General features: G+C 34.3%; 1 protein-coding gene across 3 annotated transcripts in view; it reads left to right on the top strand.

Annotated features, from left to right (window-relative positions):
- HDX (highly divergent homeobox) overlaps window positions 1–18,530 on the top strand; it is a 220,823-nt gene that overhangs the window by 125,328 nt on the left and 76,965 nt on the right. For all 3 annotated transcript variants that reach the window (XM_044936634.2, XM_006076546.4, XM_006076545.4), the window contains one exon: window positions 17,600–17,807. In XM_044936634.2, the coding sequence (XP_044792569.1) occupies window positions 17,600–17,807 (208 nt within the window). The remainder of the gene's footprint in view (window positions 1–17,599; window positions 17,808–18,530) is intronic.

The following is an 18,530-nucleotide window of genomic DNA, read 5'->3' as shown; positions in this document are numbered from 1 at the left end:
TGACTGTAGATTTACATAACTAAGGTGTTCCAGACATACTTAAAATGTTTCCAATAAGTGCATCAAGTAAAAAAATTAAAAGGTATTTTTTTTAGTGTTTAATCTACATTGACAACATTGATTAATCTGTTTCAAGAAAAAACGATTTAAATTTGAAGCAAAAGTAGTTTATCAGTTTCAATATTACATCTGTTCAAGTTAAATAAAACTACTAATTCTTATGTCAATTCATAAGTTTTACATTGTGTTCTGTTTGGAGCCGGATGATAGAGCTTGTGCTGTCCTGCTCCATCCCACCTAGGATGTGAATCTTCCCTTTCTCTGGTGTATTCATGCTGTATATTCTACCCACACATTAATCACTTAGTAGTCCTCTTGGTTATCAGATTAACTGTCATGGTATCATGGTGCTTGTGTTCAAGTAACCCTTATTTTACTTAATAATTGCTCCAAAGCTTAAGAATAATGATGCTGGCAATTCAGATTTTCTCCTACTGCACCTAATTTATAAATTAAACTTCATCACAGGTGTGTGTATAGAAAAAACATAGTATATATAGAGTTAAATACTATCCCTGGTTTCAGACACTCACTCAGAGAGTGGGACACTACTGTGCATTTCACATACTATATAATGAATGATAGATTGAAAATTATAGTGATCAGTCATGGAAACTGTAGCTTACATTCCATTTGAAAGATATTAATATTTGTGTAAGATTTAGGTAATGACAGTACTGTGCTGGTAAGTATTTAACAACATTTTTTTAAGGAAAATAACTCTGATTTGTATCATTTGTTGATTTCTATGATATAAAGATTCCTGCCATGGCTGATTCCATGGCTCATTTAATGCAGATTTCAGAAGAGATGCTAACAGATGGCTCTTGTGAGCAAGTAAACGTAGTCTTCAGCTCACACAGAAGGATCATTGCAGAAAATCAAGAGGTAACTACTATTAAAGAAGAAAAAACAAAATACAGAACTCTTCCAGAGGAGAAAATATTTCCTCATACATATATACATGAATAAAGAGGGAGAAATATAGGGGAAAATCAGAGCATATTTCTAAAACTAAATAATATTCTCAAAATAAATACTGTCATGACCAGACCTTTGCTTTTTATTTTTTTAGGGTTCAGATGAGAAGTCAAACTAAATCCTGTATTTACTGAGCATGCTGCTGCTGTTTAATCATTAAGTTGTGTCCAACTCTTTGAGATTTCATAGACGGAGAATGCTATGTGTTATACATACGAACTGGGAAATAGAAATACAGTTCAGTTCAGTTCAGTTCAGTCACTCAGTCATGTCCGACTCTGCAACCCCATGAATCGCAGCACGCCAGGCCTCCCTGTCCATCACCAACTCCCGGAGTTCACCCAGACTCACATCCATCGAGTCAGTGATGCCATCCAACCATCTCATACTCTGTCATCCCCTTCTCCTCCTGCCACCAGTCCCTCCCAACATCAGGGTCTTCTCAAATGAGTCAGCTCTTCTCATCAGGTGGCCAAAGTATTGGAGTTTCAGCTTCAACATCAGTCCTTCCAATGAATATTCAGGATTGATTTCCTTTAGGATGGACTGGTTGGATCTCCTTGCAGTCCAAGGGACTCTCAAGAGTCTTCTCCAACACAGACACATCCTATTTCTAAGGAGCCTGAAGTCTAGCAAAAGAGACAACAAAAGAATATAGGTACCTGAAGAGGAATTGGAGTGAGACCATGGTATGTGGTGCCTAAGCGAATGCCACAATTATGGAAATACAGAGAATGTGTTTTTGTTGTCATTGTTGTTTTTAATCAAAATTATATACACACATAGTTCAAGGAGTTAAGTTCTGTAGAACTTGCTACAAAACCAACATGCTTTACTTCTCCCCTCCTACCATTTTGTGGCAGCCAGAATCAATTATTTCCACCCTTTAGATGATTCCTTTGGTATTTACCTCTATCTGTGAATAATTCTATGTTAATTAGAATTAGGTTTTGCTGTGAATAGCAAAAAGACTCAAAATAAATAGACATTTATTTTAAAACTATTATTAAAATAATATTTTAAACAATATATTTCAAGTCCATGTACAAATCTAGAGCTGGCATGGCAGTTCTGCCCTGTGAAGTCCTCAGAGATTCTGATGCCTTTCATCTTCCATTCTGCCATCCCTATGATGTAGCTCTTGTCCTCAGGGTCCAAAATCATGACATTTATGGTCCAGGTAGCATGACAGAGATGAGGAGAAAGAAGGGACAAAAGTGTGTACCAGCTATCTTTTAAAAGGGATTCCCAGAAACTGCTACAAGACATGTTCACTTAAATCCCATTGGCTAAAGATGAGTCACATGGTCATATCTGCTGCTGCTGCTGCTGCTGCTAAGTCACTTCAGTCGTGTCCGACTCTGTGTGACCCCATAGACGGCAGCCCCCCAAGCTCAGCCGTCCCTGGGATTCTCCAGGCAAGAACACTGGAGTGGGTTGCTATTTCCTTCTCCAATGCATGAAAGTGAAAAGTGAAAGTGAAGTCGCTCAGTCATATCTAACTGCAAGGAAAACAGCAAATGTAGTTATATTATGGAGATCCAATGTGCCCAGCTAAACTTTCTATTATATTGGATGAGGGATAAGTATATTGGAGAACACCTAGCAGTTTCTTCTGTTTATATCACTGCTTCTTGATTTTTTCAGTGTTAGGCATTGCTGATTGATATTTTACTATGAAATGCAAGATATTCTAACTCTTTCAAGATCTCGTCATTGATCCTTTTCACCTAAATCCATATTTCTTCACTTCTTACTCTCACAGTATAATTATTTCATAATTTTGGTTAGTTTGATATTCAGTGTTAACATTATTATGACTATGTAAATGCTTTACCATTTATCTTATGTAGTATAATATATTTTTTGTCCTTTTCTGAATAGTATTATTTTGTTTCCTTGAAATCTAATATTTACTTATTTTTTGGTTTTTGTATATTTGCTTGCTTAATTTTCTAGGTACTGACTACTAATTTATCCTGATACCCTTTCCCACTTGTACATGTCTCCTTTCAGTATATTCATACACATTTGGTAGTGCAACAATTTTATCATCTTAAAAAAATTTTCCTGGAATCTTCTGATATGCTCCAACTTGAATTGATTACTCTGCACCTGGAAGACAACGGTTACCCTGAGATTTCCATTTTCAATCTGTTCACTGTTTTGTTATACTTTCAATAAGATATCTTCAAAATTTATCTTCCAAATTTCCACTGAGTTTTCTTTTTATTTTTGTTCTTATTCAATCTGTCACTGATACTAATAAACTCCATAAACCATGACAGCACCTTTCAGATTCCTTGGATTGTCAGACTAGTTCCTTGAGACCCCATACTCCAGGAGAGGAGACACAGAGACAGAATATTACTGAAAACATACTCTCCTGAAATGAAGGATAACCACAGGATTCCTAGCTAGGATTTTATTTGATATAAAATAGTTTTAGGCATAATTGATGTTAAAAATGGCCAAAGCCATTGACTGTGCAGAAACCTTTATCCCTATAGAAAACTCTAACATACAGGAAAAGGAAGAAGTATTACAATTTTCTTCTTGTCTGTGGCTAGTTAAAACTTATATCAAGAGGGAGGGGACATATGTACAGCTATGGCTGATTCATGTTGATGTTTGACAGAAAATTACAAAATTCTGTAAAGCAATTATCCTTCAATTAAAAAATAAATTAATTAAAAAAACTTCTATTATAGGAAAGACAGTGAACTGCTTACTATCCTTTTATTTTTAGGGATTTTTAAAAATGCAGCATGCTAATGGAAGAAAGAAACTTTGAAAAGATGATGTGTTTTAAGAGATCTCTTTTTTTATTATTAGGTAGATAAACTGCAGACAAGAAAATGTTTGCTAGATAAATATATTCCTGAGATATTGGGAGAAACTATGTAGATGTTTTTAAGTCTAATAGACCTTCAAATTATTTATCACCAAAATAAACTTTGCCTCAGGATGTCTAGTCAACCATTACTTGTGGAATAATGTGGAAATTTTGGATTCATGTTTTCTTGTAATAGCTTATAATTCTAAAAATTCTTGGAAGCAAACTTGGCGTATTTTCCTTTTAACTTCATTGAATGTTACTATGTGTATATATTTCTTTAATTTGGAATGTTTCCCAGGTTAGTGTCGATTATTTACTGACTTACTCACTCACCAAAGGTAAACCAAACACTTATTATATTCTCAAACTCTTCTAGATGCCATGGGAAAAACACAGCTCCCCTTAGGAATTTGTAAATTAACATGATCAAATTTTTAATGTCTCTGTGCTTCAGTTCACAGTAAATGGACATGATATAATTAAGGGTTGTTTTGAGATAGTAATAATATATATGGATAATAAGTGTAAAGCACCATATGTCTTTCATAAATTTAGTTCCCTGCCCTATCTCTCTGAAATTTAGTTTAATGCCTTGCCTTTCTGTCTATGTTAGGGTTATAGTGGACAGATGTCAAAACGAACTCTTGTGTGTCAAGTATTTGCATTAACAGTACGTTTCAATGTTTTAAATGCATTTTGAAAGGCAAGTAAATTTCATGGAAAATAGATGTATGTTTTTAAATTTTTGATTATATTTATTTTCCAAAGATTATGACTAGATTTGACGTCTTTAAATAGAAGACTGCTTTTCACTTATACTGTTTTTACCTTTTTTTTTTCATTAAATATATGACCCTCTGCCACTAATGTATATATAAAACAAATTGCCAATGGTTGACTATATACCATATATAGTATACCACATACCATGGACGTTGAATTAAAGCTGGTGGGCATCTTGAGATTCAATTTCATGCTCTTATTTTATATAAGAAAAGTGTGGTTAGATAGGGGTATGTCTTGTTGACGGACACACAGCCAATTGGTTTATTAGATGCCAGATTTCCTTATTACCAATCCAACATTACCATTTCACTAGCGTATGTTTTACCATAAGAATTACTTTGCATACTTCTTAAAAATGCTGATCACCCCATCCCAGATCATGCTTGCAGGGAAGGGTCCTAGGATCTGAATGTTTCCTTTCCCCTAATAATTTTTATGACATATGACTTTGGAAAGGATTTCACTTTACTACACTCTGTGGCAAAATATTCTAGTTGATTCTTTCCCTCCATAATACTTGGTCAAATTTTGTGATTTGTATTTTTCTTGTCTATTTATTTATTGTCTATACATCTACCAAATTGTACATCTAAGTCCAACAATGGGCATATATGAGGCCTACTTGTTTACTACTGTATCTCTGGCTCTAACACAGTGCTTATACATCCTTGATGTTCAATAATCTTTGTGGAATGAAAGAATGAATTTTTTATACAATTTTAAGGGTTATACTTCATTGACAGTTATTACAAAACATTGGCTATATTCCTCATGTACAATACATCCTTATAGTCTATTTTACACCCAATAATTTGTACTTCCCACTGCCCCATCTCTATATTGCCCTTACCCTCCCCTCCACTGGTACTCACTAGTTTGTTCTTTATATATGTGAGACTGCTTCTTTTATGTAATATTCACTAATTTGTTGTATTCTTAGGTTCCACATAAGTGATATCATGCATATTTGTCGTTCTTGGTCTGACTTACTCCACTTAACATAAAGCCCTACAAATCCATGTTGCTACAAATGGAAAGATCTTTGTTCTTTTTATATGGCTGAGTAGTAGTCTACTGTGTGTGTTTATGTACACATGCCACAACTTTTTTATCCATTCATCTGCTGATGGACACAGGTTGCTTCCATATCTTGGCAATTGTAAAGAATGCTGCTATGAACATTGGAGTGCATGTACTTTATTTTTTATTTTATTTTTTAACTTTAAAATATTGTATTCGGAGGGTTCAGGATGGGGAACACATGTATACCTGTGGCGGATTCATTTTGATATTTGGCAAAACTAATACAATTATGTAAAGTTTAAAAAGTAAAATAAAATAAAAAAAATTTTCAGGTTAAACAGCAAAAAAAAATAAAATAAAATATTGTATTCATTTTGCTATTTATCAACATGAATCCGCCACAGGTATACACGTGTTCCCCATCCTGAACCCTTCTCCCTCCTCCCTCCCCGTACCATCCCTCTGGGTAGTCCCAGTGCACCAGCCCCAAGCATCCAGTGTCGTGCATCGAACCTGGAATGGCAACTCGTTTCATATGATATTATATATGTTTCAATGTCATTCTCCCAAATCATCCCACCCTGTCCCTCTCCCACAGAGTCCAAAAGACTGTTCTATACATCAGTGTCTCTTTTGCTGTATCATATACAGGGTTATCAGAGAAGGCAATGGCACCCCACTCCAGTACTCTTGCCTGGAAAATCCCATGGACAGAGGAGCCTGGTGGGCTACAGTCCATGGGGTCATGAAGAGTCAGATATGACTGAGTGACTTAACTCTCACTTTTCACTTTCATGCATTGGAAGGGAAATGGCAACCCACTCCAGTGTTCTGGCCTGAAGAATCTCAGGGACTGCGGAGCCTGGTGGGCTGCTGTCTATAGGGTTGCACAGAGTCAGACATGACTGAAGCAACTTAGCAGTAGCATACAGGGTTATTGTTACCATCTTTATAAATTCCATATATATGTGTTAGTTTTTCTTTCTGGCTTACTTCACTGTGTATAATAGGCTCCAGTTTCATCCACCTCATTAGAACTGATTCAAATATATTCTTTTTAATGGCTGAGTAATACTCCATTGTGTATATGTACCACTGCTTTCTTATCCATTCATCTGCTGATGGACATCTAGGTTGCTTCCATGTCCTGGCAATTATAAACAGTGCTGTGATGAACATGGGGGTACACGTGTCTCTCAATTCTGGTTTCCTCGGTGTGTATGCCCAGCAGTGGGATTGCTGGGTCATAAGGCAGTTCTATTTCCAGTTTTTTAAGGAATCTTCACCCTGTTCTCCATAGTGGCTGTACTAGTTTGCATTCCCACCAACAGTGTAAGAGGGTTCCCTTTTCTCCACACCCTCTCCAGCGTTTACTGCTTGTAGACTTTTGGATCACAGCCAATCTGACTGGCGTGAAATGATACCTCATTGTGGTCTGGATTTGCATTTTTCTGATAATGAGTGATGTTGAGCATCTTTTCATGTGTTTGTTAGCCATCTGTATGTCTTCTTTGGAGAAATGTCTACTTAGTTCTTTGGCCCATTTTTTGATTGGGTCATTTTTTTTTTTTTTCTGGAATTGAGCTGTAGGAGTTGCTTGTATATTTTTGAGATTAGTTGTTTGTCAGTTGCCTCATTTGCTATTATTTTCTCCCATTCTGAAGGCTGTCTTTTCACCTTGCTTATAGTTTCCTTTGTTGTGCAGAAGCTTTTAATTTTAATTAGGTCCCATTTGTTTATTTTTGCTTTTATTTCCAATATTCTGGGAGGTGGGTCATAGAGGATCCTGCTGTGATGTATGTCAGAGAGTGCTTTGCCTATGTTCTCCTCTAGGAGTTTTATAGTTTCTGGTCTTACGTTGAGATCTTTAATCCATTTTGAGTTTATTTTTGTGTATGGTGTTAGAAAGTGTTCTAGTTTCATTCTTTTACAAATGGTTAACCAGTTTTCCCAGCACCACTTGTTAAAGAGACTGTATTTTCTCCATTGTATATTCTTGCTTCCTCTATCAAAGTTAAGGGGTCCATAGGTGCGTGGATTTATCTCTGGGCTTTCTATTTTGTTCCATTGATCTATATTTCTATCTTTGTGCCAGTGCCATACTGTCTTGATGACTGTGGCTTTGTAGTAGAGCCTGAAGTCAGGTAGGTTGATTCTTCCAGTTCCATTCTTCTTTCTCAGGATTGCTTTGGCTATTCGAGGTTTTTTGTATGTTTTTAATTTAATTTTATTTTTTTGATATGTATCCAGAGATGAATTGTTGGGTCAAATATAGGGTTTCCGTGGAAAAATGCATATTTAACAGAAAGGTATGCCCTCTCTGCATAGTACACAGAAAACAGTATATAATAAAATGCATTTAAACTAACAGCATTTTGGAATATTATTTTTCTATTTTTAATAGAAATGTACTTAGAAGCTTATAGGGCCTGAGAGTTCTCATTTTTAATAGTCATTATATTTGTCCTGTTAATACAGGGGAAGTTCTGAATGAAAAGATATAGTTATTATATAAACTTATGAGCAACTGTGGAGGGGTAAATATTATCCAGGAGACTATAGATTTGGAAACCAGTTATATCAATTTATAGATTCTTCAGATAAGGAATTTGAGGCCTAGAATGATAAAATAACTTAACCTTGAGTCACATAAAATGGTTGAAAAACTCTATATTTCAAAACCCTATGAAACAAAGAAATAAATACTCAAATTCCTCGATGTCCTAGTGGTTAGAATTTGGTGATTTCGTTGATATGGCCCAGGTTCAATCTCTGCTTGGGGAACTGAGATCCTGCAAGGCACATGGCATGCCCCTCCCCCAAAAGGAATAAATCTTCTTTACATAATTGATAGTTGAAATGCAGAAAAGACTATTTCAGATAAGGTGGTTCCAGAGTGAAAAAAATGGAACCAAGGCTTAGATTAATAGGACAATAGATACAGTCTAAGGAAGAACATTTTGGAAAAAAAAATGGACTGGGAAAATCTTGCAAAGTAGTATGCTTCATATTCCTGAAATTTTCATGCAAAGACTAGCCATTCACCTACATTGCTAAAGAAGGAACTTTTACATTAAATGGAAAGTTAGACTAGTTGGCTTTTAAGATTACTTCTATCTTCTACGATTCATTGAAAGTGTAATAAAACCATTAACATTATATTTGTACACCAAATTATTTTCTCAGTGCCTTCCAGTTTTAAGAAATATCCAGAAAGGAACTATTTGAGTCCTAGTATGTAATAAATTCTCATATAATCCTGGTGTTCACATGAAATATTATTTTACCTTTATCTCTATGCATTCCATAATTACTCATTTCTCCCAAGATGGTTGAAAAAAAAAGTTGAAAACAAATCAAAACTGGTTTCTGTTTTCTTTTCCTCTTTTCCCAAATCTTCATGACCTAAAGGAAACAAAAAATATCCTAAGAAAATTGTATTGGTCTTCTGCCCACATCATCATTTTTCCAAGCATCTATGGCTAAGATTATTGTGAAAAAGAAGCTTCTGCATTTAAAATTTGATAAGCATCAGTATTCAAAGAGAGAAAATAGAGAAAATACATGACATTTTAATGGAGCTTTAGTAAGAAGTTGAAATTCTTTACTTTTCCTGAAGTCTAATAGCTTATTCTCATTGAGATCACGTGAAGGAAAATTGAAACAGAACTATACTCTTTATTTTTTTTTTAATTTTATTTTATTTTTAAACTTTACATAACTGTATTAGTTTTGCCAAATATCAAAATGAATCCACCACAGGTATACATGTGTTCCCCATCCGGAATCCTCCTCCCTCCTCCCTCCCCATTCCATCCCTCTGGGTCGTCCCAGTGCACCAGCCCCAAGCATCCAGTATCGTGCATCGAACCTGGACTGGCAACTCGTTTCATACATGATATTTTACATGTTTCAATGCCATTCTCCCAAATCTTCCCACCCTCTCCCTCTCTCACAGAGTCCATAAGACTGTTCTATACATCAGTGTCTCTTTTGCTGTCTCGTACACAGGGTTATTGTTACCATCTTTCTAAATTCCATATATATGCGTTAGTATACTGTATTGGTGTTTTTCTTTCTGGCTTACTTCACTCTGTATAATAGGCTCCAGTTTCATCCACCTCATTAGAACTGATTCAAATGTATTCTTTTTAATGGCTGAATAATACTCCATTGTGTATATGTACCACTGCTTTCTTATCCATTCATCTGCTGATGGACATCTAGGTTGCTTCCATGTCCTGGCTATTATAAACAATGCTGCGATGAACATTGGGGTACACGTGTCTCTTTCCCTTCTGGTTTCCTCAGTGTGTATGCCCAGCAGTGGGATTGCTGGATCATAAGGCAGGTCTATTTCCAGTTTTTTAAGGAATCTCCACCCTGTTCTCCATAGTGGCTGTACTAGTTTGCATTCCCACCAACAGTGTAAGAGGGTTCCCTTTTCTCCACACCCTCTCCAGCATTTATTACTTGTAGACTTTTGGATCGCAGCCATTCTGACTGGTGTGAAATGGTACCTCATAGTGGTTTTGATTTGCATTTCTCTGATAATGAGTGATGTTGAGCATCTTTTCATGTGTTTGTTAGCCATCTGTATGCCTTCTTTGAAGAAATGTCTGTTTAGTTCTTTGGCCCATTTTTTGATTGGGTCATTTATGTTTCTGGAGTTGAGCTGTAGGAGTTGCTTGTATATTCTTGAGATTAGTTGTTTGTCAGTTGCTTCATTTGCTATTATCTTCTCCCATTCTGAAGGCTGTCTTTTCACCTTGCTAATAGTTTCCTTTGATGTGCAGAAGCTTTTAAGGTTAATTAGGTCCCATTTGTTTATTTTTGCTTTTATTTCCAATATTCTGGGAGGTGGGTCATAGAGGATCCTGCTGTGATGTATGTCAGAGAGTGTTTTGCCTATGTTCTCCTCTAGGAGTTTTATAGTTTCTGGTCTTACGTTGAGATCTTTAATCCATTTTGAGTTTATTTTTGTGTATGGTGTTAGAAAGTGTTCTAGTTTCATTCTTTTACAAGTGGTTGACCCGAGTTCCCAGCACCACTTGTTAAAGAGATTGTCTTTAATCCATTGTATATTCTTGCCTCCTTTGTGAAAGATAAGGTGTCCATTTGTGCCTGGATTTATCTCTGGGCTTTCTATTTTGTTCCATTGATCTATATTTCTGTCTTTGTGCCAGTACCATACTGTCTTGATAACTGTGGCTTTGTAGTAGAGCCTGAAGTCAGGTAGGTTAATTCCTCCAGTTCCATTCTTCTTTCTCAAGATCGCTTTGGCTATTCGAGGTTTTTTGTATTTCCATACAAATTGTGAAATTATTTGTTCTAGCTCTGTGAAGAATGCTGTTGGTAGCTTGATAGGGATTGCATTGAATCTATAGATTGCTTTGGGTAGTATACTCATTTTCACTATATTGATTCTTCCAATCCATGAACATAGTATATTTCTCCATCTGTTAGTGTCCTCTTTGATTTCTTTCACCAGTGTTTTATAGTTTTCTATATATAGGTCTTTAGTTTCTTTAGGTAGATATATTCCTAAGTATTTTATTCTTTCCGTTGCAATGGTGAATGGAATTGTTTCCTTAATTCCTCTTTCTGTTTTCTCATTATTAGTGTATAGGAATGCAAGGGATTTCTGTGTGTTGATTTTATATCCTGCAACTTTACTATAGTCATTGATTAGTTCTAGTAATTTTCTGGTGGAGTCTTTAGTGTTTTCTATGTAGAGGATCATGTCATCTGCAAACAGTGAGAGCTTTACTTCTTCTTTTCCAATTTGGATTCCATTTCTTTCTTTTTCTGCTCTGAATGCTGTGGCCAAAGCTTCCAAAACTATGTTGAATAGTAGTGGTGAGAGTGGGCACCCTTGTCTTGTTCCTGACTTTAGAGGAAATGCTTTCAATTTTTCACCGTTGAGGATAATGTTTGCTGTGGGTTTGTCATATATAGCTTTTATTATGTTGAGGTATGTTCCTTCTATTCCTGCTTTCTGGAGAGTTTTTATCATAAATGGATGTTGAATTTTGTCAAAGGCTTTCTCTGCATCTACTGAGATAATCATATGGTTTTTATTTTTCAATTTGTTAATGTGGTGTATTACATTGATTGATTTGCGGATATTGAAGAATCCTTGCATCCCTGGGATAAAGCCCACTTGGTCTTGGTGTATGATCTTTTTAATGTGTTGTTGGATTCTGATTGCTAGAATTTTGTTAAGGAGTTTTGCATCTATGTTCATCAGTGATATTGGCCTGTAGTTTTCTTTTTTTGTGGGATCTTTGTCAGGTTTTGGTATTAGGGTGATGGTGGCCTCATAGAATGAGTTTGGAAGTTTACCATCCTCTGCAATTTTCTGGAAGAGTTTGAGCAGGATAGGTGTTAGCTCTTCTCTAAATTTTTGGTAGAATTCAGCTGTGAAGCCGTCTGGACCTGGGCTTTTGTTTGCTGGAAGATTTTTGATTACAGTTTCAATTTCCGTGCTTGTGATGGGTCTGTTAAGATTTTCTATTTCTTCCTGGTCGAGTTTTGGAAAGTTGTACTTTTCTAAGAATTTGTCCATTTCTTCCTCGTTGTCCATTTTATTGGCATATAATTGTTGATAGTAGTCTTTTATGATCCTTTGTATTTCTGTGTTGTCTGTTGTGATCTCTCCATTTTCATTTCTAATTTTATTAATTTAATTTTTCTCCCTTTGTTTCTTGATGAGTCTGGCTAATGGTTTGTCGATTTTATTTATCCTTTCAAAGAACCAGCTTTTGGTTTTGTTGATTTTTGCTATTATCTCTTTTGTTTCTTTTGCATTTATTTCTGCTCTAATTTTTAAGATTTCTTTCCTTCTACTAACCCTGGGGTTCTTCATTTCTTCCTTTTCTAGTTGCTTTAGGTGTAGAGTTAGGTTATTTATTTGACTTTTTTCTTGTTTCTTGAGGTGTGCCTGTATTGCTATGAACTTTCCCCTTAGGACTGCTTTTACCGTGTCCCACAGGTTTTGGGTTGTTGTGTTTTCATTTTCATTCGTTTCTATGCAAATTTTGATTTCTTTTTTGATTTCTTCTGTGATTTGTTGTTTATTCAGCAGCTTGTTGTTCAGCCTCCATATGTTGGATTTTTAAATAGTTTTTCTCCTGTAATTGAAATCTAGTCTTACTGCATTGTGGTCAGAAAAGATGCTTGGAATGATTTCTATTTTTTTGAATTTACCAAGGCTAGCTTTATGGCCCAGGATGTGATCTATCCTGGAGAAGGTTCCATGTGCGCTTGAGAAGAAGGTGAAATTCATTGTTTTGGGATGAAATGTCCTATAGATATCAATTAGGTCTAACTGGTCTATTGTATCATTTAAAGTTTGTGTTTCCTTGTTAATTTTCTGTTTAGTTGATCTATCCATAGGTGTGAGTGGGGTATTAAAGTCTCCCACTATTACTGTGTTATGGTTAATTTCTCCTTTCATACTTGTTAGCATTTGTCTTACATACTCTTTAAACTAGTGCTTTTTCCATGGGAGAAGTTGCCAAAGCTAGCAAAATTAATATTCATGATTTTTTTTTCTACCAGGTAGTTTTCACTTGGTAGCCTACAAAGCAATCCATGTGTTTCAGGTTTCACATTTAACATGGAATGCTAAATATATCAAAGGTACTACAGTCCCTAGAATATGAAGAGAAAATGCACACCCAAATATATAAATAATTAATCTTCTTAGATTGACTGAATAGTTCTGTTTTGACTTGCATTTTGTTTTACAAAATCTTACCAAGTAAAAGTTAACTTTATTCATAATTTTTATTTACATTTGATAAATAATGTAGAGCCTTACATCTAAGGTTATTTTGTATATATGTGAACCTTGTGATATAGAAGAAATTCTACTTGCTACACAAAGAAAGGGTACTATAATCAAATTTAGACCTGAAATTATGAAATGCTATTGAGTGACTTTCTACACTCAAAGAAAATACACAGGTTTTAAGAATTCTTTTACTTTGTAGATTGGCATGACAATTATTCTTCATAGGATATCATAACAAAACTATAAAGGTTATGAGCTTTTTGAAAATTACATGAGAAACTTGAGTATAAAATTGGTTTTAAACTGCTGCTTTCAAAAAATGTTGAGGTAGACATAATTTTCTACATAATTTTCTTAGTTGTTTAGTCACTAAGTCATGTCCAACTCTTTGCAACCACCAGGCTCTTCTTTCCGTGGGATTTCTCAGACAAGAATACTGTAGTGGGTTACCATTTCCTTTTCTAGGGGAGCTTCCTGATCAGGGATCGAACCTGCATCTCCTGCATTGGCAGGCAGGTTCTTTACCACTGAGCCATCATGGAAGCCCTATTCAATTATTGATTGTTAACCATTTTTAATTGAATTATAGTTTATTTACCATGTTGTATTATTTTCAGATGTACAGAAAACTGATATGGTTTTATATATGTATGTATGTGTTTGTGTGTATTGTGTGTATGTTAGTTGCTCAGTCATGTCCGACTCTTTGCAACCATGGACTGTAGCCCACCAGGCTCCTCTGTCCATGGGATTCACTAGGTAAAAATACTGGATGGATCGTCACTCCCTTCTCCAGGGGATCTTCCCGAACCAGGGATCAAACCCAAGTCTCCCGCATGGCATGAGGCTTCTTTACTATCTGTACCACTAGGGAGGCCATCACACACACACACACACACACACACACACACACACATATATATATATATATACATACATATATATATAATGTATATATATGTATGTATATATATATATACACACACACATACATTTTTTTTTTCAGATTCTTTTCCATTATACGTTATTGCAAGATACTTACTATAATTCCCTGTGCTATATAGTGGGTCCTTTTTGGTTATTTATTTTATATATAGTAGTGTGTGCATGTTAATCCTAAACTCATAAATTTATCTCTCCCTCCCATCCCACTATTCCGTTGGGTAATAAGTTTGTTTTCTGTGTCCATGAGTCTATTTCTATTTTGTGAATAAGTTAATCTGTGTAATTTTTTTAGATTCCACATTTAAGTGATATCATATGACATTTGTCTTTGTCTAATTTACTTCACTCAGTATGGTAATCTCCAGATCCAGGCATTATTTCATTCTTTTTTATCGCTGAGTAATATTACATTGTATATATGTATATATACCACATTTCTTTATCCATTCATCTATTGATGGAGATTTAGGTTGCCCTATTACTATTAAGAAAATTGAATTCATCATTAAAAAATCTCTCCCCAAAATAAATCTACAAGCACTCAAAACCTACTGTTAACATCATATTTTAATGGTGAAAAATAGAAGCTTTCCCCTGACACCAGAAACAAGATGTTCACTCTGGCCACCTTTATGAAGTAATGGAAGTTCTAACCAGTACAATAAATCAAGAAAAGTAAATAAAAGATACAAGATTGTCTGTTTAGAAAGTCCTAAAGAAATAAAACACTCCTACACCTAATAACTGAATTCACCAAAGTCTCTGGATACAAGATCATCATATAAAAATCAATTGCATGTCTGTATAGTTAAAAACAAACACAATCAAACTGAAATTTAAGATACATGCTTTGCAATCACTCAAAAAATCAAATACATGTAACTCCAACAAAACATGTATAAGACTTAAATGCTGAAAACTACAAAACACTGATGAAAAGAATAAAAGTAATTCTAAGTAAATGGAGAGACATTCTGTGTGCACATACTGGAAGACCCAACATAGTAAAAATGTCAAGTCTTCTCAAATTGTTATTCAGTTTTAACATAATCCCTATAAAATTCCAGCAAGATTTTTTGTTGATGTAGACAAGATATCTCTAAAATTCATATGGAAAGGAAATATGCTAGTATAGCCAAAACAGTTCTGGAAAAAAATAATAAGTGGAAGAAATTCATTTACCTAATTTCAAGACTTATTATATAAGTACACTAATCAAGACTGTATTAGCGGGATGATAGATGTATAGATCATTGGAACAGAATAGAGAATCCAGAAATATTCCTGCACAACCATGGCCAGCTTAGCTAAGTTTGACAAAGATGATGCAAAAGCAGTTCAGTGGAGGAAGTCTTTTCAAGAAATGTTCTGGAACAACTGCATTTCTATTGGAAAATGTAAATTACCTTAGACCTAGGCCTAACACCTTAAACAAGAATGAATTCATAATGGACCAGGAATTTAAATGTGAAAAATAAAACTATAAAAAAATTAAATATTAATACAGCTTGGTGAAGAATTATTAGGAATGGTACTAAAAGCACAATCCATAAAAGAATAAAAGTGATAGCTTCAAGTTTATCAAAATTAAAAAAAAAAAAAAAAAAAAACTTTTGTGCTACAAAAGACCAAGATGATGAAAATACAAGTTACAGACAAGGAGAAAATATTTGCAAGCCCCATATTTGGCAAAGAACTCATATCTGCTACAAAATGGAAGAAAATTTTGCAAAATCACATGTCTGACAAAAAATCATATCTAGAATATATAAAGTACTCTCAAAACTCAGTACTAAAAGACCAACTTTATCACAAAATGGGCAAAAGACATGAAGAGACAGTTCACTGATAGGTGGATGGCAAAAAGTATGTGAAAACACTATCAATACTACTAGCCATTGGGAAAACCAAATTAAGAACTTGATCATTACTATATGCACAAGTGAGAACAGCTAAAAAAAAAAAAAAATACTTATAATACCAAGTCCTAGCAAGAACACCAAGAAATTGAATCTCTCAATCATTGCTGGTAAGAATGTAAAATGGTACAACTTTTATGGAAACAATTTGGCAGTTCCTTTTAAAAATTAAACATATAATAACCATTTGACCTAGAAATTTCATTATTTGGCATTTATACTAGAGAAATGAAAACTTACATTAGCACAAAAACCTGTACAAAACTGTTCATAGGAGCTTTATGGTTGTATATAATAGCTAAAAAATGGAATCAAGTGTCCTCCAACAAGTGAAGGGTTAAATAAACACTGCAAAGAACAGGAAAGAAGCTGTATCATGGAAGACTTCTCAGCAATAAAAAGGAACGGACTATAATTACATGTAAATTGAATAAATCTCCATGAAATTATGTTGAACGAGAAAAACCAATTTTTTGAATTTTTTTGCAGTCACGTGCTGTATTACTTTATTTATATAGCATTCTCAAGATGACGCAATTATAGATGTGGAAAATACATTGATGGTTGTCAGGAGTTGAAGATAGCAGAAAGGAGGAGAAGAATGGTATGATAAAGGAAAATAAAATTGTCAATACATATTGTACAATATCAATTTCCATTTTCTGTTATGGTATTATAATTATGTAAAATGTAAATTGAAGAAAATTGAATGAAGACCAATTTTTGTAACTTCCTATAACTCCAAACTTATTTTAATATAACAAGTTTTAAAAATTTGTTCTAAACCTAATAAAATGGAATGTTATAATACTTAAAATACCCAGGTAATCATCGTGGAGCCAAAAAAAGTTAGTAGAAAGCACATTTTCACCTAGGAAGATCAAGATTGGAATTAGGATATGAAATATATTTAGAGCTGCATGCCTGGTCACTTTTGGGAAAGAATCAATTCATGTTTCTTTTGAAATATTTGGTGGGTTATTTTCTCCAGAAAGAAAACAAAAGCAAAAAAGTATTCTGCAATGGGCTGCATGTTGCTTGAAAGTCTGATTATTAAGATAATTTAAAAAAAATTTAAATAGAAACATTTATATTTCAGTTTATTGAGTAATAATAAAACTGCACTTTTCTCAGTACCTGTTTATTCTTTACAATCATATTTTATGTAGCATCCATTCATTATTTTAATGGTAGAACTACTAAGGTTTCTATTTTTACAAAACTTCCTCTTGTATTTCTCTTATAAAGACATGGATTGGGAATCGAAGAAGGAAATATCGTTTAATGGGGATTGAAGTTCCACCTCCAAGAGGAGGCCCTGCTGATTTTTCTGAGCAGCCCGAATATGGTTCTTTGTCTACACTCACACCAGGAGAGGAAGCTGGTCCTGAAGTAGGAGAGGATAATGACAGAAATGATGAAGTATCCATCTGTTTGTCTGAAGGAAGTTCTCAAGGTATTTTATATGCTGCACCTCCTAATGATATCTTTTGTGTATTTGATGCATTTTTACTTGCTTTTCAGTTTATTGTGCTTCAAATCTAAAGTCATCAAAACATTTGGTTAAATAGACATATTTTATTTATTTTCATTATATTTTAAAATAATATTCATATATATTTAAAGTGTACAGGTTTAGATATAAATATACATAATGAAATGATTACTATGGTCAAGCTAATTAACGTATCCATCTCTTCACAATGAGAGCACCTGAAATCTACTCCCAAAGCAAATTTCCAGCATACAATATAGGCCATACAGTTGATCCTTAAACAACATGGGTTTGAACCGCACTGGTTCACTTTCAATAATACTTTGGAAAAAGTTTTGGAGATTTGCAACAATTTGGAAAAACCTGCAGCAAAACCATGTGGCCTAGAAATATCAAAAAAGAAAAAGGTATGTCATGAATATATAAAATATATGTAATATATATAACCCATACAAAATATGTGTTAGCCAATTGTTTATGCTATTGGTAAGTCAACAGTAAGCTATTAGTAGCTTAGTTTTGGAAAAGTCAAAAGTTATACTTGGATTTTTAACTGTGATGGGGCTTCCATGACGCTAACCCTCATGTTGTTCAAAGGTCAACTATATTGTTAATTTTTGTCATCATGCTCTATATTAGTAACCTAGACTTATCCTAGGTAATTGAAAGTTTCCACCCTTTGAC

The sequence above is a fragment of the Bubalus bubalis genome, chromosome X, assembly GCF_019923935.1.
Source record: "Bubalus bubalis isolate 160015118507 breed Murrah chromosome X, NDDB_SH_1, whole genome shotgun sequence".
Classification (NCBI taxonomy): Eukaryota; Metazoa; Chordata; class Mammalia; order Artiodactyla; family Bovidae; genus Bubalus; species Bubalus bubalis.
This window is presented reverse-complemented; position numbering and strand designations above follow the sequence as displayed.